Source organism: Coniosporium apollinis (genome assembly GCF_000281105.1).
Source record: "Coniosporium apollinis CBS 100218 chromosome Unknown supercont1.9, whole genome shotgun sequence".
Taxonomy (NCBI): domain Eukaryota; kingdom Fungi; phylum Ascomycota; class Dothideomycetes; genus Coniosporium; species Coniosporium apollinis.
This window is the reverse complement of record NW_006913271.1, coordinates 255,114-277,808: the sequence shown is the minus strand read 5'-3', so window position 1 is coordinate 277,808 and position 22,695 is coordinate 255,114. Positions and strand designations below refer to the sequence as shown.

General features: G+C 54.6%; 7 protein-coding genes across 7 annotated transcripts; 3 read left to right on the top strand and 4 right to left on the bottom strand.

The window, feature by feature from the left end:
• Positions 1-987: 987 nt before the first annotated feature.
• On the bottom strand, positions 988-2,031 carry W97_02451 (uncharacterized protein; the record flags this gene model as incomplete). The annotated part of the gene is made up of 1 exon (XM_007780351.1): positions 988-2,031. One exon carries the CDS (start codon positions 2,029-2,031, stop codon positions 988-990), a length of 1,044 nt encoding a protein of 347 aa, XP_007778541.1.
• A 707-nt stretch (positions 2,032-2,738) lies between these two features.
• W97_02450 (uncharacterized protein) lies at positions 2,739-8,335 on the top strand (the record flags this gene model as incomplete). Its single annotated transcript, XM_007780350.1, has 2 exons — positions 2,739-8,200; positions 8,260-8,335. The coding sequence occupies 2 exons, from the start codon at positions 2,739-2,741 to the stop codon at positions 8,333-8,335; spliced, it is 5,538 nt and encodes a 1,845-aa protein (XP_007778540.1).
• Positions 8,336-8,880: 545 nt separating this feature from the next.
• W97_02449 (uncharacterized protein) lies at positions 8,881-12,465 on the bottom strand (the record flags this gene model as incomplete). The annotated part of the gene is made up of 1 exon (XM_007780349.1): positions 8,881-12,465. One exon carries the CDS (start codon positions 12,463-12,465, stop codon positions 8,881-8,883), a length of 3,585 nt encoding a protein of 1,194 aa, XP_007778539.1.
• Positions 12,466-14,392: 1,927 nt separating this feature from the next.
• W97_02448 (uncharacterized protein) lies at positions 14,393-15,481 on the bottom strand (the record flags this gene model as incomplete). The annotated part of the gene is made up of 1 exon (XM_007780348.1): positions 14,393-15,481. The coding sequence occupies one exon, from the start codon at positions 15,479-15,481 to the stop codon at positions 14,393-14,395; it is 1,089 nt and encodes a 362-aa protein (XP_007778538.1).
• A 1,247-nt stretch (positions 15,482-16,728) lies between these two features.
• W97_02447 (uncharacterized protein) lies at positions 16,729-17,427 on the bottom strand (the record flags this gene model as incomplete). The annotated part of the gene is made up of 2 exons (XM_007780347.1): positions 16,729-17,330; positions 17,391-17,427. The coding sequence occupies 2 exons, from the start codon at positions 17,425-17,427 to the stop codon at positions 16,729-16,731; spliced, it is 639 nt and encodes a 212-aa protein (XP_007778537.1).
• Positions 17,428-17,701: 274 nt separating this feature from the next.
• W97_02446 (uncharacterized protein) lies at positions 17,702-20,077 on the top strand (the record flags this gene model as incomplete). The annotated part of the gene is made up of 2 exons (XM_007780346.1): positions 17,702-17,940; positions 17,998-20,077. The coding sequence occupies 2 exons, from the start codon at positions 17,702-17,704 to the stop codon at positions 20,075-20,077; spliced, it is 2,319 nt and encodes a 772-aa protein (XP_007778536.1).
• A 771-nt stretch (positions 20,078-20,848) lies between these two features.
• Positions 20,849-21,912, top strand: W97_02445 (alcohol dehydrogenase; the record flags this gene model as incomplete). The annotated part of the gene is made up of 2 exons (XM_007780345.1): positions 20,849-21,551; positions 21,611-21,912. 2 exons carry the CDS (start codon positions 20,849-20,851, stop codon positions 21,910-21,912), a joined length of 1,005 nt encoding a protein of 334 aa, XP_007778535.1.
• Positions 21,913-22,695: the final 783 nt, after the last annotated feature.

The following is a 22,695-nucleotide window of genomic DNA, read 5'->3' as shown; positions in this document are numbered from 1 at the left end:
CAATCACACGATACTGTGCAGCAACGACGGTGATCGGCTGCTCTTTCCTCGTATGTGGGCTTTGGTGGGGTTAAAAGAATGGATACCACGCGGGCAAGTGTTACTTTTATATTAAAGGATGTGGGTGTTGCGTTAAACTTCCGGTAGCGAATGGGTCGGAACCAGAGTTCAGGCATCAATAGAAATCGCGCTGGTTGGAGAAAATGGTAAATGGGTAGATCAGCTAAGCGCTGAATGCTTAGCTGCGGCGCAGGTGGCCTTTAGGAGCCACGGTAACTGTCAGCGTTGTTGAAGCCACCAAGGTACGGAAGACCTTGCTGTCTGCGGACAGGAGATAGTGTTCATGGAAAGCCCTGTAGAGAACCTCACTTTCGAGTGTCGGAACTACAATCGACTATGACACAAGGCAGAACACATGTTCCGGATCCTTTGTTGGCCTCTGACCTGGCTCCAGCATCCCTCGGTGCAGCTTACCGGTTCTCCATGTCATTGTGGTCGGCGCCCCGTACAGCAGAAAACGACTCGACGTGGACGTTAAGGTCTACAGCGCCGCTAATGAGCTGGGAAGAACGATGCGAGGTCGCCAGGCATACAATGTGACGCATTTCGGTGATCAAGTCATTTAGAAGGTGATACGCAGGATGCAAGGAAGGATAGCGTTGCATTAGCCACAAGACTCAGAAACTCGGTCAACGGATCTCTGTACTGAGAATGATCAGCTTGCAGCGGAGCGCACGAGAAACTGTGATAAGCAACAACCAAGGGTCAGCGTTGATCCTGGCTAGCTTCGGGACAGAGTGTCCCACCTGGGCAGGCATTCCTTGCTGACAAAGCGCTTCGGTGCCGAAGCAGGCCTTCTCCGCAGCAGAAATCTATGGATAGAACGATAGAACTTCAGGAACTGTAGCTAGCGGAACGGACCCAGGACTGCAGCGCTGATCTCCGAAGGAGCCGCTTAGGATATCGTTCCACAGCTCTTGCTCAGAGCTAAATCTTGCAAGTCTTGGCGCTTGTATTGGAGCCCCCCTCCTCGTTTAAGCTGTCGCAGACGAAAGCTACTGCTTTCTCTGCCATGGCTGCGGTCATTTCGTGGCCTGCACCGTCGAATACGATGTCCTCCAGCTCGCAGCACCCAGTCCGACTTATCTCGTTCTTCAGGTAATCGAGAAACGTCACCCCGCAACTGTATGGCACCAGCTTGTCCGCTCCGCCGCTCATGTTAAGCAACCGCTTTCCTCCCAGTCTTTCCCTCAAGAGTGTCTGCTTCAAAGCAGTATCTCTGTCGCCATCCTGAGTGTGGTTGGGGTTTGGCAGCGGTAGCAGGAGACCTGCCGGATCGAATTGTCCGACACTTTCGACAAGCGCGGGCGGAAAGTCTGCAGACCCGATGAACCGAGAGCCTGGGGGCGATGAGGATGTCCAGGAGTGCAGCCTCGACTTCTCAGCGCGGTGCTGCATCAGGCGGGTATAATCAGGACAGCCGATTACAACGACGCCGGTCGTGATGCGCGGATCGGAGAGGAGACAGTGCCAGACAGAATGGCCGCCCAGAGAGATGCCGAGGGCGAGGTGAGTCGTTACGGTGAGATGAAGCGGAAGATAAGCGGGCAAGTAAGACAGGAGATGCGAAGTGTCGACTGCTGTGCCATGGTAAATAGAGAACATGTCCTGCGCATGGCGCGGGTTGCCGCCCCTCCAGGCTTCATTGGCGACTTTGTCCACTTGCCTTGAGCCGTGGTTACGCTGGTCGAACCCTACAGCGATGAGGCCCTTGGGTGATGGCCCAGCGCGGCCATCTCTTATCCGATTGTTCCACTGGATGATTGTTCGCGCTGCAACCGGGGCCATGCATTCTTGGGTCTGGAGGCGGGGGTGAAGCAGCCAGAGGCAGGCCACCTCTTGCGTGTCTCGAGATAGCTCATCGAGGCCATAGACGGTTGTAAGTATGCCGGCGATGTGGTATGTTTGCTTCGAGATAGAGGAGGGATGGGAGCTGCCGTGTGTTTTCTCGAGTGGATTCGGTGTAGCCATTGGGAGCTCAGCAGCAGTAGAGTGTTCAGGTGGGAAACAGGAGGAACAGCAGACGGAGCTGCACTAAATGCGAATACACCCGTTTTGCGCCGTCGAGGATGTAGGTGTGTACTGAATCCATTTCGAGGTATGGGTGTCTGTACTTCAACACCTTGAGTGATCATCACTGCCTCGGCCAATTCCCCGCGCCATAAGAGTGCTCCAGAGTCACGTGCCGTGGTCTGTGGCTAGTACTCTGCGGCTCCCCGGTTGATGATCTGCGTCGATCATCTACCGCCGCAATCTCTCCGACACTGCCCCCCCCCCCCCCACCCCGAAACCACCTCCAATCCCAAAGTAATCCTTACGATCGAACGTCCTCCCCACCCAAGGCTTCTTTCCAGCTTCTTTCCAGCCTCTTTCCAGCCCCTCAAAGTCTGCCCACATCCTCAATAGCCACTCACGTCCAGGCCGCTTCCCCCTTTGGAGCCGAACGCCAACTCACGTCAGCCTGCATGCCTTCTATACACTCATAGTACGTCGAGTGCGAAGGGCGCACAGCGCCTAAGGGAGCTGCCCGAGCGGGCACCGCTCTGCTACCTCATCAACCAAGTCGGGCGCAGCCGTACCCATCCTCGCTTGCAATGGCCGAATATTCCGACAGCGTCTCTCCGTTCACTCGTAGTCCGCACGAAAGCCCGCGCTCTGCTTCTCCGAACAATACCAAGATGGACTCTCTCGCGACCCGTGACGCCCATGTGCGCGTGCAATCGCCCTTGCGGACAGAACAGAGAGCAAACGGGTCAATATCGTCCTCGACTGTACCCAACGGGGAGCCTGTAAGGTCCAATTACGCTGCTTCGGGAACCGGGGGTTTCCCATTCAATGCGCCTCCTGGTGCGGTTGGAGAAACCCCGACCAACGAGCTCGTAGCACCAAGCGGCAGCGGCGCTGCTACGCCCCGCGATGCAGTATCAGACCTTCCTCCAAACGGTCCGATCTCCCGGAAAGCCACGAGCGAATTCGGCGTGCCTACGCCTCGTCGCAGCGTGCAGTTTGCCCGATCCTCCACTCAGGAGAATGCGCCGTCATCCCATTCTCACCCCCACTCCAGACAGCAGTCATGGGATCCGGAGGATGGAGAGCCGCCTACAGTTGGGAGGCATGGGAGCTCGCTCTTTTCGAAGCTAAAGGCACTGGCAACGCCCACGTCTTTACATAGTCATGGGCGGAGCACGAGCGGCTGGATGGCCGGAGATTCGGCAGCGGACGAGAGCACAAATCAGACGCCCACGGGCCCGCGCTCTCCAGACTCAGAACGACTCGAGCCGCGTTACGATTACAGCAGTGAAGCGGATGCGGATGCGGACGCCGAGGAAAGCCCTGCGGAAGGTGCGTCAGGCAGGCCTCCTCGAAGGAGAAGGAAGGGCCGCCGACTGCCTGATGGAGGAATTCAAACTGCGCCCACTACGCCAAAGGCTCTACCAAGCTTTCTCAACGACTCGCCGGGTAATACACCCACTTCCCCCATGGGGCAAAGACCCGCTTTCATGTCAAGGCACTCAACCTTGGAGAACCTACCTGAACACCATAGACAAGGATTTTCCGAGGACGAAGGTCGCGACCGGTTAGAAGGTGGTTGGAGAAGAGGATTCTCTCATCGTGGACTCACTCACAGCGGTCATCGATACCACGACAGCGAAGGGACACCGGACAACAGAAGACCAAGCAACTTCCGACGCATAACAGGCTTTGGTGGCCATCATGGTGATGAGGCATCTCCATCGACATGGCGACGCAACATTGGAGAGCGAGCAACAAGCGTAAGCGCGCAGAAGTGGCGTTCGATGAAGAATGCTCTCAGACTGCTTGGTAGGCAAAGAAAAGAAGACAAGGTTGACCACGCCAAATCTGCGGAGCTACTTGCTGAGCTTCTCGCTGGAGCGCCTGCGGCACTCTTTCTTGCAAGCAACTTCCAGAGGGATGAGCATGGTCGGAAGAGAGTGCCAGTATTACTCGAGCAGCTCAAGGTTCGCATTACTGATAGTGCTCGCACCGATCCAAGGGGCAAAGAAAAGCAGCCGGTCTTCCGCATTGAGCTTGAGTATGGCAGCGGCATTACCCGGATGAAGTGGGTCATTAATCGCTCCGCCCGCGACTTTACGAACCTGCACCTGAAGTACAAGGTGCAGAGCAGCCAAGAGAAGTACCTCAAGTTCAACACGGACGATCCTGGTCGCACCAGACTGCCTCGTTTTCCTAAGAGTGTTGCTCGAGACTATGTACCGGGCGTCCTCGGAAGCTTCGGCGACGATGATGATGAAGAGGAAGACGAAGCCAATGCCGACCCCACAGATGGAGATGACACTGAACGACCTGGCAAAGGCAAGAGGCGGCGCTCATCTTTCGGTTTCTCCAGAAGGAAGTCTAGCACAACAGGGCCTTCAGCAGGCGGCGCGAACGGTGGACTTACAGGACGGGCAGGGAGCATTGTCGGAACAGGCGCTTCAAGCAACCGGAAAGAAACTGTTCAAGAGCGGCAACGGAAAAAACTCGAGCTATACCTTACGCAGTTGATCACGTCCTTGATCCTCCGGCCCGACGCCAATCGACTGTGCAAGTTTCTCGAGATTTCCGCTCTAGGTGTCCGCTTGGCCGCTGAGAACAGCTACCATGGCAAGGAAGGATCTCTGATGATTAGCACTGGCAAGGGTGTTGACTTCCGCAGGGCATGGAGACCCGAGCTCATGAAAGCACGACATCAGCCGAAGTGGTTCCTCGTGAGAGACAATTACATTGCCTGCGTCGATTCGCCAGAGGAAATGAACATCTATGATGTCTTTCTTGTGGATCAGGACTTTACCATCGAAGCAGAAAAACGACTCAGAGACATGCGTGATCAAAGTGGGAGAGATATAGCCAGGAAAGCAAAGACCTCCGCGGCGCATCCTAAGCATCATCGTCTGACGATAACCAATTCGGAGCGGACGGTCAAACTGCTAGCCAAGAACGAGCGCATCCTGCACCAATTCGAAGACTCCATCACCATAATGCACAATTTAACCAGCTGGTCCAAGCCCCACAGATTTGATAGCTTTGCTCCTGTCAGACAGAACGTCTTCGCTCGGTGGCTAGTCGATGGCCGAGACTACATGTGGAATGTCTCACGTGCAATTGAGATGGCACAGGATGTGATCTACATTCATGACTGGTGGTTAAGCCCCGAACTTTATATGCGACGGCCTGCTGCCATTAGCCAGAAGTGGAGGCTTGACAGATTATTGCAGCGGAAAGCGCAAGAAGGGGTCAAGATTTTCGTCATCATATATCGCAACATCAACACCGCCATCCCCATTGACTCCGAATATACAAAATTCTCTCTGCTGGACCTGCATCCCAACGTTTTTGTACAAAGATCGCCCAACCAGCTCCGCCAGAATACCTTTTTCTGGGCACATCATGAGAAGATATGCGTTGTGGATCATACGATTGCATTCTGCGGTGGTATAGATCTGTGTTTCGGGAGATGGGACACTCCGGACCACTCCTTAACCGATGACAAACTGACCGGCTTCGAACTCAACGACGTGCCGAAGGACTCGGAACACTGCCAGAATTGGCCGGGCAAGGACTATTCCAATCCCAGAGTGCAAGACTTCTACGCTCTAGACAAACCTTACGAGGAGATGTATGACAGAACCAAGGTCCCACGCATGCCGTGGCACGATATCGCCATGCAAATCGTAGGTCAGCCAGCAAGGGACTTGACTAGACATTTCGTACAGCGATGGAACTTCATCCTACGTCAGCGCAAGCCATCGCGTCCAACGCCGTTCCTCCTTCCGCCCCCGGACTTTCTTGAGGGCGAGCTGAAAACGCTGGGGCTTGACGGCACCTGCGAAGTTCAGGTCTTGCGATCAGCCGCCTCTTGGTCGATCGGCACGCCAAACAGGGTCGAATGCAGTATTCACAACGCATACATCAAAATGATCGAGACTTCGGATCACTTCGTCTACATCGAGAACCAGTTCTTCATAAGCAGCTGTGAGGTTGAAGGCGTGAAGATCGAGAACAAGATTGGCGATGCGCTTGTTGAGCGGATCAAGAGGGCACACGAGGACCAGGAGGACTGGCGGGCTATTGTCATTATCCCACTCATGCCTGGCTTCCAGAACACGGTCGACCAGCAAGACGGCAGCAGCGTCCGCTTAATAATGACATGCCAGTATCGCAGCATCTGCCGAGGCGAGACGTCAATCTTCGGGCGCCTGCGAGCGGTGGGTATTGAGCCGGAAGACTACATCCAATTCTACGCTCTGCGCTCGTGGGGCAAGATTGGCCCAAACAAAGCTCTTGTGACAGAACAGCTGTACATACACGCCAAGTGCATGATCGTTGACGACCGCGTCGCCATTATCGGCTCGGCAAACATCAACGAGCGCTCCATGCTCGGCGGTCGAGACTCCGAGGTTGCAGCTGTTGTCCGAGACCACGCAATGGTTCCATCTGTCATGGCGGGTGAAGCTTACAAGGTCGGAGTCTTCCCCCATACACTGCGTATGCGCCTGATGCGTGAGCATCTTGGCTTTGAAGTCGATGAGTTGGAAGCCGACAGCGTAAGCGGGAGGCGAGACCGGCGTACGTCAGACGCTGCTTACGAAAGCGACAACTCCATGCCGGTTCCAGATCACGTCACGGAGCAGAAGCTCGCCGATGCGAAGCACAGGTGGCAGGATGAACTTCTGGCTAGGAACGAGAGAATGCATTCGTTCAATCACGACGTTGACTGGGAAGAAGAGAACAATCCGAACCTCATGAGCAACAAGAGACCCACGGCAGACGCTCGCGTTACTAAAAACCCAGCGCACGAGGCTGATGTTGCCGGGCTTGGAGTAGACCGCATGGTCGAGCACATCGGTGTCGATGACCTTGGCAGGGATTCAACTGTATTGCCCAGCGGCCGTGAGGTTTTGGTCTCGGATGTCGCTGCTGAAGGCAAGGGCACAATCGTCTCACCCAGCAAAGGCAAGCAGAAAGGACGGGCTAGAGCCAAATCCGCGGCAACGAAAGCAAGCGCTGCTTCCTCCGATCCTTCAGTAATCGGCAATACCGGCTTGCCTCCCGCCCGGATTCCCCGTATGGACACGCAGGCTCTCGGTCTAACACTGCTCTCCCAATTGCCGGCCCTACCAGTGCTGGATGATACGGATATTGGCGGTCCACCACTGCACCGGACGTTCAGTTCGACAAGCAGCAAGATCATCCATCCGTTCTTAACGGACATGAAGAGGCCGGTTGTTACTCCTGACTGCATGCGTGACCCACTCAACGACTCCTTCTTCATCGACACGTGGCAAGCCATTGCCGAGAACAACACGAAGATCTTCCGCCAAGTGTTCAGATGCATGCCAGACAACGAAGTCAAGACATGGAAGGAGTACAAGGAGTACGCTGCGTTCGCCGAGCGCTTCTCAAGGGCGCAAGGCCAAGGCAAGAGCATGGAAAGGCGAGAGCAGGAAGCACATGGCAAGACGGGACCACCTGGTACAGGCACGTTGAAGGTGGTTGGTCATATGGGCGAGAAGGCTGGACAGCTGGGCGACGGTGTTCAGGTGCTATTCGAGAAAACGGCGAGCAGAGACAGCGAGAAGCAGGACAAGCACATGGGTTCGGTGGCGCAATGGGCAGATGAGCAGGAGAAGTCGAGCCGAGAGGGAACTGCCCACGGGCCCAGTGACACTTCCAACAGGATATGGGACGAGAAAGCGGCGCTGAAGGCAGAAGACATGACCCCACCGACGACCGCTCAGCTCACCACTGCAGCTACAGCCCCAGCATCTTCGCCGATGCCACCGTTTATCCCAGAGGCCGCCGTTACCGTCCCCACCAATGACCTACCCGCGCACGGTGCCACCAGCGAAAAACTCAATGTCCGCCGCCCTCGCACCGTGACCTACTCCTCTGATATCCCTCCACCCGGCGCTCAGATATCTACACCTGATATCCCTTCCACGACGTTCAAGAATACGAACAAAGGTAAGGGCAGCACGAAGCGACGACGCCGCGCCACCACAAAGAGTTCCACAAGGCAGTTCCACGCAAACGACGACAATATCTTATTGGACAAACACGATGCGGAGACACTGCTTGAGCTTGTGCAGGGCAACCTGGTTGTGTGGCCATATGACTGGTGAGTTCTATTTGCGGTTAATTTCTATGTAATACGTAGATATACTAATGTAAATACAGGCTAGAGAAGGAAGAGAGGGGCGGTGGGTGGATGTATGCTGTTGATCAGCTCGCGCCGCTGGAAATCTACGATTAGAGCCCTCGATTCACTCTGTCGTTATTTATTACCCACATTACATTTGTAAGATAATACTGCTTTGCGTTTTGGCATGGGAGCATAGCGTATTGGTTCACCCCTTTATATATACCTCTTTCTGATCTCGCACTGTACGTTCTCTTTGGTTGCTTAGATTAGGATACCGCATTGATTGTGGCCTGGTTAGAGAAGTCTGGCGTTCGGTTATTAGGCATGGGCTCGGAATTCTTAAAGTCCCCTTAACCTTTCGTATGTCACAGTCTCGCTGTTGTAGATGGCATGAAGTATTAGTCAAACCACGAGTTTTGCTTCCGATTCGGATTTACTAGCTTTGCAACTCGCAGGTATTGTACAGAATCCAGGCGAGAAGCTGTTCCCGCCATCCTGACTGCAAGGCAGTCATTTTTGTCCAAGTGCTGTCCTCCAAAATCCAATCCTAAGCCAACATGTCCCAGCCGTGCCAAAGCCTCCATTCACTCACGAGGTTTTCCAAGCGCGCCCATCCATCTCACACATCGTAGAGCTTTTCGCGAATCCATTGCTGATCATGCACCAGGATTACCCTCTGCCAGACCCGGCCCCTCAATAAGCCTAGCACTCTGCCTAACACTCCGCCTCGGTTTCTGCTTTGCAGGCTCGGCGACGCTCTCATCGTGATCTGCATCGGCGCCAGACTTCTTTCCCTTCGCCCTAGCTGACTTGGAAGTAGCTGTACCCTTCTTCCCACCTATCCCTTTCGGTTTTGTCTGAATCCCCGACTGCACTTCGCCCGCTTCGCCCGCTTCGACGTCCGCCTCCGCCTCCGCTTCCGCTTCCACGCCAGACTCTTGAAGAGCAGCTGGAGTCCCCTCACCCCTGACAGTAACCCGAGCCTTCTTCCTCATAGCATTCGCGCGCCTCGTCTCCCAGCCCCTCCTCTGCGATGCTCCGCTATTGACTTGAGCGGGCGAGAGTACACCCGATCTGGCCCGGGACGGTGGAGTGGTTGCTACGGCAGGCAGGTCTGGCGGTACTTTGCGGCCGGCTGAGGGCGTCGCCGTATCCGAACCCCTACCGCGGCCAGCCTGGTTGCGGGCAGCTCCTGCAGCTGTGGTTGGCTTCGTTACCCTGCCCCGTCCGTGCCCGCTGCCACGGCCTCGAGCGGAAGTTGTCTGCGGTAACTTCTCGGCGCTTGGTTGAGTGTTTTCGACGGCTGAGGAGAGGGAGTCAATGGCGTCCGTGATGGCACTGCGGATGCTTGTCTTCTCGATACTCGACGGGACGTCAGAAAGAGGGCTCGATACTGATAGGTTCCCTACTTCACCCGAAGCGCTCTTTCGTTCTTCCCTATTACGCTCGACATCATCGTCCCTAACTGCGGGCTCCTTATCAGCCTGCTTGCTCGTCGGTGGCTCAAACGCTGGAGCCACAGCCTTTGTGCCACTCAAAGGGCTCTCATCTGCGTCGTAGAACACTTCTTCATCAGATGTCCGTGGCCTGATATGCGAAGGCGAAGACGAAGTGCCAGTAGCATAGCGAATTTTTTCAGATACAGCAGCCTGTAGCGTTCCTGTAGAGTACAGTACTCCCGTGCGATTGCCAGGGGCCGCACGGGTTTTCGGGGTAGACTGCGGTCCGGCTGGTGAACTTGCCCTGCGCTTCGTTCGCGCATCGGGTGTAAGAGAGTGTAAAATTGATGGAAAAAATGTCTTGAGTAGCTGCGTACATTGCATCGGTAGATCAGATCCCATATGTGGCTGCGGAGTCGCGGCGCCAATAGCCAGTGGCCCCGGTTGAGCGATTGGCAAGTCTGAAAACGGAGCAGTTGCGACATAAGGGGTGATCGGCGAGACTGTCGGTGCGACAGGCGAACTGAACGAGAGAGGTAGAAGCGGATGTACTTGTGAGCCGTCAGATGCATTGACGGGATGACGCCATGTTTGATGAACCTGTTGCCAATGTAGTTCCGGTAGCCAACCATCTCTATAGCCTTGCGCGGAGGTTCGAATATCTGGCTGTCCAGCTTGCTGGGTAGGACCCAGATAGTTTGAGCTGTACCAGGGCAAGTGCGGTGGAGGTGGAGGGGGCGCCGCACCCAAAACAACACCAGCTGTTGACTGGCTGTAAGAAGCCAGCAACTGCATCAGTTCACGTATTTGAACGGGATCCGGATTTTCATCAGACCAGAGTGCGGCTGTAGCAACCGGATTCGGTGCGGGCCCTGTAACGGGATAGAGAGCCGGCGGCCTTGCTACACTCACACCATGCCCTTCGCTCATTGTGGCGTTATAGCCATGGTGACCTACCGAATGTCTCTGAGAAGGCACAACAGGTACTGGAGAGAAGGCAATAGGAGGATGAGAGCGCAAAGGATGGTATGCCTGTTGAATCTGCGGTCCGATTTGGCTCTGAGAATTGTACTGGGCGGAAGTAAACGGCCTTCGAGCAGCTGGACTGCCGTAGTCCAACGCATCTGCTAATTTGAGTTCCTCTTGTGATGGGTCAGCTTCTTGCTGCATCAGCTTCTTCGGGTCTTCGGTCCCTTCTACATGATTGTTACGGCCTTTGATGACTTTCGCGTTGGCCTGCTCCGGGAAGAGGAGTGAGGTATCTGTGATTTCGTTCACCAGCTTAGTGCCCTCGTAAGATCGCAGCGACAACAGGTCGGTCGGCTCGTTGCTGACGTCCTGGTAGTTTGGCGTGTCCCCTCCGCCGGCCCCATCAGTATCCATCATATTTCCGAGATCATTAGACTCTGCCGCCGCTTTATACACCTTCGTCGGGTATTGCCCGTGCAAGTATCGCTCTGGAGCTTTCCGTACCGATGGAAAATTGGGAGATCTCACGTTGATCGACCCGTCTTTCCGCGGTCTTCCACCACCTCTGCAGATATCCTCTGGGCTATGTAGCCTCGACATCGACACAGGTATGGTGCTCTTTTCCGGTGAAGGATTGGGACTTCGCCTAAGCGCGGGAATCTCGTTGAATGTCGGTGGCTTCAGGACGCGCTCGAAGGAATGGAGCTCCTCCATAACTGTGGGAGAACGTGATTGCGTCGCATCGTGGGCCAGTTCATGGTTCTCAGGTGACCGAACAGAATCGTTTTCGAACGCCTTACGGACTAGCTGTTCGGAAGACTTTTGGCCAACTGCCATAACTGCTACAGCGTCTGCATGGATATCGAAGCCACGCCATCTGAGCGGTTCACTGCTCAACTCGAGTGCCGCGTTCTGCTCAACCTTCGACTGGGAGGATCTAGATGTGCGTGGTGTGCAGGGCGTCAAGGCGTCGTTGTCGAATATCGAGCCGCGAGGTGTCTGTGGAGCTTCCGGCTCCATTAGAGAGTCATCCGGCGCGTTAGATGCAGGCTGCACAGCTTCCGGCGGTGGTGTTTGGACGCCGATCCCGTGATCTGGTGCGAAGAGATTTGATATGCCTAAGTCAATAATAGCTCCAGACTCCTCCGGGGGGAGCGCTGATTGTGGTGTCTGAATGGAGGATGTCACAAGCGGATATTCGTAGATGTCTTCAATGCTGGCATTTGCGTCTGAGCTGGGGACCGACTCCTCTGCAGCGAGCGTTTCACTGAGCACGTACTGATCGATGGTAAAGTCTTGCATCAGCGTATCTTGGTCAGCTTGGTAGGTTTCCTCGTCAGACTCTTGAGGACTATTCGCAGCGGCTGAGCTCTCAGAAGTCAGTTGCGGAGTTGAAATCGGCGGGTCGCCATCGTAGCCTCCAAAGGCTGTCGGAAGGCTGCCCTCTTCAGTACACTCTACTACGGGTGGGCTTTGCTTGGACGCCTCTGTAGTTCTAGCGGGAGACGGCGGCAGATCTTCTGATACGTGAAGGAGAGACTCAGCTGAGTTCTCTTCACCGAGGGTGGGTACACGTGAAAGGCTTTGGTGAAAATGACCGCGCGACGCTTCGTCCGGTTCCTTCTTGGCCTGCGGTTGGCCTTGGATCTGAACTTCGTAGCCGGGAGACTCTAAGAAGAATTCATCGATGGCGACCAAAACCTCGTTATGAGTTATCTTCGTCCAGCCCTTAATTCGTGGATCATCGTGGAAGCTGTAGCTTTCGCAGTTGTAGACGTTGCCGGCAATCTCGACGGTTCTCCGGTCCCAGGAAGGATCTTGACAAGCAGTCATCATGGCCGCCGCATGGAGAAAGACGAGTCCAAGAACGTACACTCGCTGCAAGGTCCACGACGAGTCAGGTGAAGAAACGAGTGGACCTTTGCGGCTTCGACGTTGCCGTAAGCAACCACGGGATTGGCGAAAGTAAGAAACACCTGTGTGGCTACGAATGCATGTGTCCGCCACAGTGGGAGCTTCAGATTGGTAGATGATCCGGAAAGATGTTTGGTTGGATCTGCATCTTTTCAGTGAATGGTGTGCTCTGAGACTGGGCTTGGCAAAACAGATAGACGGCTCTAGAGAGCAGCGTAGAAAGGCTGTGAAGTCAGGTTGACGTTAACGAGTGACAGCCAGATAAACTACCAGCGAGGTGACTCTTCACAGCCTTGTGCGTGCCGGGCGACTCTCACCCACTGCGCCATTCACTGTGACTGTGTTCCGATTCAGTAGTATCACGAATGGAAAACAGACTTTGATGACATTCATGAGTTGCAGACAAAGCTGGCTTGGAGAGAGGGCTGAAAAGCCCTGGATTCTGCTTTTCGGCCAGCTGCAGTAGCGAGGATGCCCCTCCCGTTTGCATGTTGTTATTCCAACCTAACACCTGGATATGCTTTGGAATTCGCGCTGCCACCAGCCCAGATAGTTGACGTTTCTAGAAGACTTTGAACAGACCCGCAAGGTGGATAATTAGAACCTCAAAACCAGTATGCCTAAAACTCCACCAACGCCGGGCCTCGTGCGCGATCCACCGCTCTCCATGGAGTTATTATGATCGCGCCGTGTATAGCCACGCCTTCTACAACACAACGCCGAAAAGTCTACATTGAGGTGTCCAGTAGTCGGGAGGTTCCGTGAAGCGCCCGCGGTCATATGGGTATGCAATTGCTAACGGCATTGCCTGTGTCCACAGGCGCTGCGAGCAGCTTCTTCCCCGTGTCGGTCGCGCAACAACAGCAGAGGAGGGAGAGCGGCCAGCAGACAATCTTCAGCAGTACATTAGCGCCAACCTTCGGCAAGCCCGAAGAAATATACTGACAGCGGCGACAACCGTGGTTGCGAATCCTAGTGTTGGGCCGACTATTTTGCAGTGGCATGGATTCTGGTCACTGTGCAGCTGTCAGCTCTGTTGAAAGAAGCGCTTCGATTGGAAATATCCGTACGTTCCACATTGGATACAGAAGATTGGAAGAGGTATGCAGTCCATGGCGAAATAATTCGTAGGCTTCGAGAAGGAGGATGTTTGATGAGTAGAGCGGCTGCAATGTGTGTGTTTGATGTGTTCGTCCTCACAAGCGATGCTCGAGGAGAAGCAAAAGAAGCCAACGCTCAACAAGACCAAGTTGCAGTGTTTCACCACAATAGAAAGAAAGTTGAAAGTTGATAGCGAAAAATGGAAACTTGGCAAGCATGTAATGTGACGTCGTACTCCTCGCGGCTTCCGCTGGAGAGCCGGCCGCAACACCATTGCTGAGGTACTCATGGAAAGTACCTAGGTACTATGGTACCGGCTGCTGCTTAAACTCAAACCGGTTTGTGCACATCGACAACAAGGATAGACAAGGCCTCACTCACTCAGACAGCTCCAGCGCGATGTAGAACACTAATCAACAAACCCTGTGTTCTAATCCTATCATGGATGGCGCAGTAGGTAGCGGCTTTAACGCTGTCAGATCCAAGGAATCAAGGCCCTCCGATTAGAAGGGGAAATCCTTCCGGTCGTTGAAAACTTGTATATCAAGTATACGCTACGCTGAAGGGGAACGTTGCAGAAACCTTAAGAGCGCTGAATCTGGTGATCGCTTGCGTAAACCTCGATTTACTGTACATTGTAAAGCAGAACCCCTATCGAGCATGGCTATTGAAGAGTAATGTACAGATCCATCTCTCGGACTAATAGTTCTCAACTTAAGAGAGCCTTTTTAGATCCAGTTCACACCTAGCTGTACGCTGGCGGCGGCGGCATGTTCTGCGCGGCAACTTTCTCAAACGCCTCCATCCGCACCCGCTGCAGCTCTATCCTTGCCGCCTCCAAGTTCCTCGAAGCTGCGGCCATCTCCTCCTTCAATGCATCGAGCCGGTGGTTCGCCGCATTCTGCTGGGCCGCCAAGTTTTGCTCAGCCCGTTGCAGCTCCCGGTTAGAGTCTTCGATTTTCTGATGGAACCTCATGTCCGAGAAGACGTTGTCGAACAGCACGTCAGACAAGATGTTGCCTTGCGCGACGTTCATTGGGCCGATTGATTGAATCTGCGGATCCATGCGCCGTGCTTGGTCAATGAGCATCATGACTTGCTGCACTGCCGACTGCGCCTTGGCCAGGGCGGACCGCTCGGCCATGTCTCCGAAGCCTCCGCCGACTCCCCATACATCCATGGAGCTGTAATGGAGTGCCGCTTGCGTGTTAGCGAGCGCAACACGAAGAGCACCGCGCGCATCCGCCAGACAACTGACAGCTTGAGCTTCGGCGTTGAGGCGCTGCTGGATTTCTCCATAATGCTGGCGAGCATTATGGACTGGCCACTCCTTCTGATCTTCCTCCGGAAAGTCTGGAGTTGGGCCTGCGAAGATGGACTCGTAGAGAGCGTCGAGCTCCTTTTGCGCCTGATCGTGCTTCTGGGCCGCGGTTTCGAATTCCTTTCTCATCCTCATGGCTTCGTCGAGCCGTGCTTGGAGGACGTCCCGCTGGTCTTTGGCAGCTTTCTCGGCCTGCACAGCCTCGAAGTACTCCCTTTCCTCTTTGCTGGCTTTGGCTTCAAACTTCGCCTGGCCCTTCTTTCCGCCGAGGCGGTAGGTGAAGCGCTTCATAGTGCTGTCGCGGTACTTCTCGTGGTCTTTGAGCTCGGTTTTGGTGATGGTTTCAAGGTGCTTAATGCGCTTGTCGAGCTCAGAAAGCTCTTTCTGGAGGTTGCTGATGTACACACTCTGCTGGGCGAGTGCCGGAGGAGCGTAGTCTGTTTCTGATAGCGTTTTGAGCAGGCGGTTGTTCTGCTCGACCGAGGAAGCGATCCTGCTCTTTATGTCCGACATTGTGAGAGGAGTTCTCAGACTCTCTGACGTTTCGTTTATGACAGTGGAAACTCAGATATGCAGGAAAGCCTTCTCTACAGAAGGTCGTCGAACGATATAGGGAAAGGCTCAAGGGAATCTGAGAAGCGTTATGATGATTATCCTCGAGTGTGTCACGACTCGGACCAACAATCTCAACTGACGTCAGCCTTGATGTTTCCCAGAATTCAGGCGCTGCACTGGCAATATATGAAGCATGAGAGAAGATCACTTTCCTGGTCGATACCTATCTTACGTCTTGGCTGACGGCATGACATTCGTGTTGAGGCTGTGTAAAACCCCCACACGTGGGCCGGTTGTCCAGTCGACAGCGGCTGCGAGCGTTCAGATTCCTTCAGGTTTCTTGCTTCCTTAAGGCCCCCCGTTCGCTGGTCATCGGTGCAGGTGGACGCCGTGTGCTGTAGCATTTCCTCGGAGGATGGGGAGAATCTTGACCTGGAAGGCGCGGAAGTCCCTAAGAATCCCTAAGAAATCCTGGTGTGGCTGTGGTGGCTGTGCGTCGGCAAAACCTGTCCTTCTGGCATATGGGTTTCCACGAGAACCTACCTACCTACCTCCGTACTTCCTACCTACACAGCCATGATGTCCAAAGAGCCTTCCTGCATAAGCCAAGGCATCCATACTGCGCCTCAGCCACTATCAGGAAATCGATCAAGGCGGGGATCGGCAGCAGGTCTCATTCACTGATACAGTAGGTAACTAGGTATAGAATCTCTGCTTTGTACGTTATAGGTGGCAGGCACAACGTCTGAACTCGCACGCATTTGTGGATTCAATATGAAAACTGCGGCTTTCCCTAGCCCTATAGCACGGACTGACTACAGTCCACCTGGCCAGCTGCCGAAGCACATCCAAAATAACATGTCGATGAGTACAATCAATTTGAACGTGAGGTTCTGTGTGTTCAATTTGTAAATTGACACCCACAGCTCCGGTACATGCTATACTGACCTTCAATCCATGACTAACGGAGTCAGCAACCCTCATATGCCTGAGCGGGTCAGCAGTTCCTGTCTCTTGCCATTCTTACCCTTTCAGAGGCCTGTGAATGGATCTGTGACCACCTTACCCCCAACCAACGGCACTGGAACTGCGCTCTCGCAAAAAGGTTCCCAGCTGGGAGCTTCGAAGTTCGGACAGTCCCCCAAAGACTTCCATTGTCACGTGACGGCCCTTTGGGAAGTGGCTTCAAAGTGGTCCAGGTGCATTCATACAGCAGCCTGCCTTTGTTGCTGCAAGATTTCCCTCCTCACCCCCTCAGCTGCAATGCTGGTCTCCACAAGCCGTCCTACGCCCTTCTTCCAGCCCTCCTCCAGCCCTCTCATCTCTCCAACTACCGCTTCCTGCTGGTTGCGTCGCGCGGCTTCGACAGCCTCAATTGAATCCTTGGTAGCCGCCAGCTCGGCTTCCAGGTCGCGCAAGATAGATTCATTTTGTGAGTTCGATATGAGCCATGCATTCTTGCCGTACGCCTCTAGGAGGCCGAGGTTCGTGGAGCGCGAAGAGAGGAAGGAGGATGTTGCGTAGGCTTGGCGGAGTGCGGATTTCCAGCCCTCGACGTCGGAGAGGCTGGAGGGGGCTTGCGGCTCCTCGTAGCGGCTTGTGTCGATGCCTCCGGGTATTTTTGAGGCGGGATCGGCGGAGAGGCGGGCGTGTTCGGCTTCGAGTAGGGCGGAGAAGGTCGGCTGGTAAGTCGTAGGTACGGAGGGGTGGAGGGTTGCCGGATAATCGGGATGATGAGAGGAGGCTTCCAGATGGATCAGTTGGCGTATGGATACGATTGCTTCGGCTGGGGCGGGTTGGTCGATGTCTGGGAAAGGTAGTGTTAATATTAGTGTTATGGGCAGAGATGGTTTGGGGGACCACGTACAGGGGAGGTCGTCGCTGGAATCTTGAACAAGCGGCATTTTGAGACGCGTCTTCTAGAAGAGCTCAAGGGATGCGCGGCGCTCTGCAGCTTTATACTACCTAAGTATATACAGGTGGTGGGTTGATGGTGCTCGGCGCATTGCTGTGCCGCGATTGCAGTGAGCATCTTCCACCATCAACCTTGAACATCACGCGTCAGTCACCACCAAACAGGTCATCGCACCCATGACACCAGGCTGACGGACAGAACACAGCTTCTCCAATGCCAGTCTATCTCTATCACGTCGCCACCCTCCAACACATCCTCCTAAGATGGCACGACAACATATCGCAGTCGCCCTAGCGGCCGCGACCTTCGCCCTACTCATCATCCATCAGCTTACCCAGAGCTTCGGCCTTCCCCGGCTGGATTATTGGCATTGGAAGAGCGAGGGCACTGAGCATGGCCAAACTGCATTACAGCAACCCATCTCTCGGATGGACGGACTGAGGAACCATGCGCTGGAAGGCGATCAGTACCTGCTTGGTGTGGGCAAAGCAGACATCACTGGGTTCATCCTCCACCCCATCTATGGCGAGGCAGCTCGAGGTCTAACATGACACTGCAGACCGGTGGTGGAGCTCAATCTGATGGGCTACGCCAACACGAGCCAGATCGGATCAGGCCTTCGCCAGCGTCTCTATTCGCGTGCTTTCATTGTCGGCTCCCCCACCGACCCTTCTGCTCGCTTCGTGTACCTCGTACTCGACACCCAGTCCGGCGATACCGCAGTCAGACATGGCATCCTGGAAGGCCTGACCTCTATGGGCTCTGAGTACTCAGTGTACCAAAGAAGCAATGTTGCAGTTACAGGCACACATAGTCATTCGGGGCCTGGGGCGTGGCTGAATTATCTATTACCACAGATCACCAGCAGAGGCTTCTCCAAGCAGTCATACCAGGCGATCGTGGATGGCGCTCTCCTCAGCATCCGGCGCGCCCACGAGGGTCTTACTGAGGGTCGCCTCGCCATCGGAGCTACCGTCATCAAGGATGCAAATATCAACAGAAGCCTCTACGCTTACCTCGCGAATCCTGCCTCCGAGCGTGAGAGATACGTCGACGACGTCGACAAGAACATGACATTGTTGAGGTTCACTAGGGAGAACGACGGCAGAGACATCGCCATCTTGACTTGGTTTCCTGTCCACGGTACCAGCATGCTCGGCAACAACACCCTGATTACAGGAGACAACAAGGGCGTAGCCGCCTATCTCTTCGAGAAAGACATGGAAGAGAGTGATACCGTGGCACCTGGATTTGTGGCGGGCTTCAGCCAGGCTAACGTCGGAGATACCACACCCAACGTTCTGGGAGCTTACTGCGAGTGGGGACCAGATGAAGGCAAAGAATGCCGACTGGAAGACAGCACATGCAACAACTCCTCACAGCCTTGCCATGGCCGCGGACCATTCTTTGGCTTGGACGACCACGGCACGAAATCCTGTTACGAGATCGGCCATCGCCAGTACGCTGGCGCCAAAGACCTCCACTCTCGCATGTCATCCTCTTCTACAAAGGGAATGCCGGTGACAGGTCCGACAATATCAAGCTTCCATGTCTTTCGCGACTTTTCCAATTACACCTTCACGTTGCCCAACGGAACAGAAGTCCGCACGTGCTCTGCCGCTCTCGGTTACTCCTTTGCAGCCGGTACGTCTGATGGACCTGGCGCCTTTGACTTCCGCCAAAACACGACGCATGAGGGCGAAAAGAACCCCGTGTGGGCCGTTGTTGGAGGCCTGCTGCATCCGCCAACGGAAGAGCAGAGGCGATGCCAGGGCGAGAAGGCAATATTGCTCGACGTAGGCGAGAGCAAGATGCCGTATGAATGGAGCCCGAACATCGTTGACATCCAAGTTTTGCGCGTCGGCCAGCTCCTCATCATCGTAAGCCCAGGAGAAGCCACCACCATGGCAGGGCGGCGATGGAGAGAAGCCATCGCTCGACAAGCCAAAGCCCTCGGCCTTCTCGTTACTGATCCCGGAAACGCAGAGCAGGATCCTGTTGTTGTCCTGAGTGGCCCAGCTAACACGTATACTCACTACACCGCCACGCGGGAAGAGTACGCTGTGCAGCGGTACGAGGGCGCGTCAACGCTCTACGGCCCGTACACCCTAGATGCTTACATAAATGCGACCGCTTCTCTCCTACCATACCTTTCGCCGGCGCTATCGGGAGATCTGCCCGCGTTGGAGAAAGGCCCCGACCCTCAGATTAACACCAACCGCTCTCTCTCCTTCATACGCGGCGTCGTTCTGGACTCGACACCCTGGTGGAAGAAGTTTGGAGATGTGGTGGCAGATGTGGAGAGAAGTTACAGCCGCGGACAGACGGTCAAAGCGACATTCCAGGCGGCGAATCCGAGGAACAACCTCCGGCTGGAGGGGACCTATGTCGCCATTGAGCTCTTCGATCCAGAGACAAAGAGTTGGCAGATGCACAGGGATGATGAGGACTGGGACCTATGGTTCCGCTGGAGGAGGACAAGCACGCCTTTGGGGTGGAGCGAGGTCGATGTATTTTGGGAGACTGATCAGGAGACCGAGGCGGGGAGGTACAGAATCAGGTACTTTGGAGATTCCAGGGCTCTGAGCGGTACCATCACACCGTTCGAGGGGGCGAGTGGGATCTTTGATGTGGTGTGAGATGGATTTGACCAGCATTTGCGGCGGCAGGGGGGAGACAGCAACGCGCGGCACATGCTTAAAGTTCTGTGTATGCGCCTGGTTCGAGTGCTTCTGTTACCGCGACGTTGCATAACATACAGTCACCCTTATCTGCTATGCACTACAACCGTGAACTGCAGACAATACGCGAGAACAGCATGATGTGTACATGGAGCAAGGGGACAGCGTGCCGAGGCTGTGCAAGAGCTCAGCACGGTTCTTAGTAAGCTTGCGGCATGACGTCGTCAGTCGATCCGCCGCTGGATCTGCCGCCGGATCTGCAGCCGCACCGCACCGTTCGGCACTTTGAATTGAACTCTGGTGCCTGCCAATCTCCACCTCGCCCTGTCATCTTGCCGCGCAGTTGTATTGTATAATCTTCCCAGGGCTGGATTGGTTTCAAGATACGAAGCCCCAGCGCCCACTGCAACACCCGAGGCTTCTGACAAGTTGATGGCTAAATTGATCTTCGCTGCGGAACTCAGAGCTCTGTCCCACACATCTTTCACCTTCCATTGGGATTGTAGAGTTAGCTAGGTACCTGGATTGATAATGGACCCTTCTCTCGAATCCAGCGTCGACGTCATGCTTGCAAATTTTCGGTTGATGTCAAGCTCGTGCAACTGATATATATGTTGCTATTTCGCTACAACCCTTTAGCCTTCCAGTAGCATCACTCAATCAAACACCACGAGTTCAGTTCAAGCCATTGCTACTTCAGAGACCTAACTTACCGACCCTATCACCACAATGCCCTCCTTTACCGTCTTCAAAGGCTCCAATGATGGAAGCATCCACAAGTCCTCAACCACCCGTCCTGACCTCAAAGATGACCAAGTCTTCCTCCGAGTAACCTCTTCCGGCCTCTGCGGCACCGATCTCCACTACCGGCACGCCGACATGGTCCTGGGGCATGAAGGCTGCGGTGTCGTCGAATCCGTTGGACCTACCGTAAAGCATCTCAGGGCCGGTGACCGCGTCGGCTGGGGCTACCAACATGACAGCTGCGGTAGATGCGATCAGTGCCTGAAGGGTATGGAGACGTACTGCGCAGAGAGGGCGATGTACGGCTATGCGGATCTGGACCAGGGGAGCTTCGCTAGCCATGCCGTCTGGCGCGAGGCCTTCCTTTTCAAGATTCCAGATGGCATAAGCGATGTGGATGCGGCACCCCTGATGTGCGGTGGTGCCACTGTCTTTGGAGCCCTGGCAATCTATGGCGTTCAGCCGACGGACACGGTAGGTGTTATTGGCGTTGGCGGCCTTGGACACCTCGCCATCCAGTTCGCGGCGAAGATGGGCTGCGATGTCGTCGTCTTCAGCGGCACCAACTCGAAGAAGGAGGAGGCGATGAAGCTCGGTGCGACGCATTTCTATGCCACCAGGGGCGCCAAGGAGATCAAGAGTGAGAAGAAGATTGATCACCTGCTTGTTACGACAAGCGCGCAGCCAGGTAAGCTCTGTATGCCCCTTGTCACTCATGACAACAACACGCTAACGATCCCCATGTAGACTGGTCCCTCTACTTCCCGGTCCTCGCGCCCAACGCGACCATCTATCCGCTTTCCGTCGCTGACGGCGATTTCAAGGTCCCGTACATGCCTCTCATTTCGAACGGCCTCAGGATACAGGGCAGTGTCGTTGCGCCGCGTGGCATCCACAAGAAGATGCTCGAGTTTGCTGCGAGACACGATATCAAGCCTATTGTGATGAGGTATCCCATGACCGTCGAGGGTATCGAGGAGGCGATGAAGACGCTTGACGAGGGCGGAATGAGATACCGTGGCGTGCTCGTGTCTGAACAGCAGTCATAATAGTATCCATATCACGGCCGTCCATGTACTAATGAACCGTTTGAACTGCCTTTGCATTTTAGCGATGTTGATGTTCTTGGAAGCAGTCGTCTGATAATGGAAGCCTGGAAGGGGGAGAAACAAGGGTGGAGTGGGAAAGTATACTAGACAGCTGTTCATTATTTGTCACGATACTACGTATGCCCGTCTCATTCTGAAATTGCACTGAGTTAGGCGCCCAGGTGCCGACAGGTCACTAAGGAATTGTTCGACGACAAGCTTTGGTGAATTCATTAGCACCATCTTCTTCATTTACGCTGACCAGGTAGCTTTGAGCACGGCTATCACAGTCAGAGACTCATCCCCCGCATGGCGGCAACTCTTCACGGACACTCATTGAGCTGGTCGTTGAGAATCTCTGGTATCAGCTGCGTACACTTGAATCAAATAGCAAGCCATGCGCCGCTTTCGCTATCTGCATCAGGTCCTCACTTCTCCTGTCCCGGATGCCCCGACTTGTAATCTTGCGAAAAACACTGAATATTATCCCCACCACCACACAACCCCGGCGTCTTAGTCCCTGTACACGTGGACACCGGCTCGCATACCCCCGACTTCCCATCACACGTCCCGTACGTGCAGCACTGTACATTATCGCCCCCGGAACAGAATCCCGGCGTGCTCATCCCCTTCAATCTCTTGCAAATGCTAGAAATTCAGGATTCATCGCCTTAGGTTATACTGTATAACTGCGTCTCACAACTTCTACTTCTACCTCTGCCTATCTGCCAGCTCGACTATACA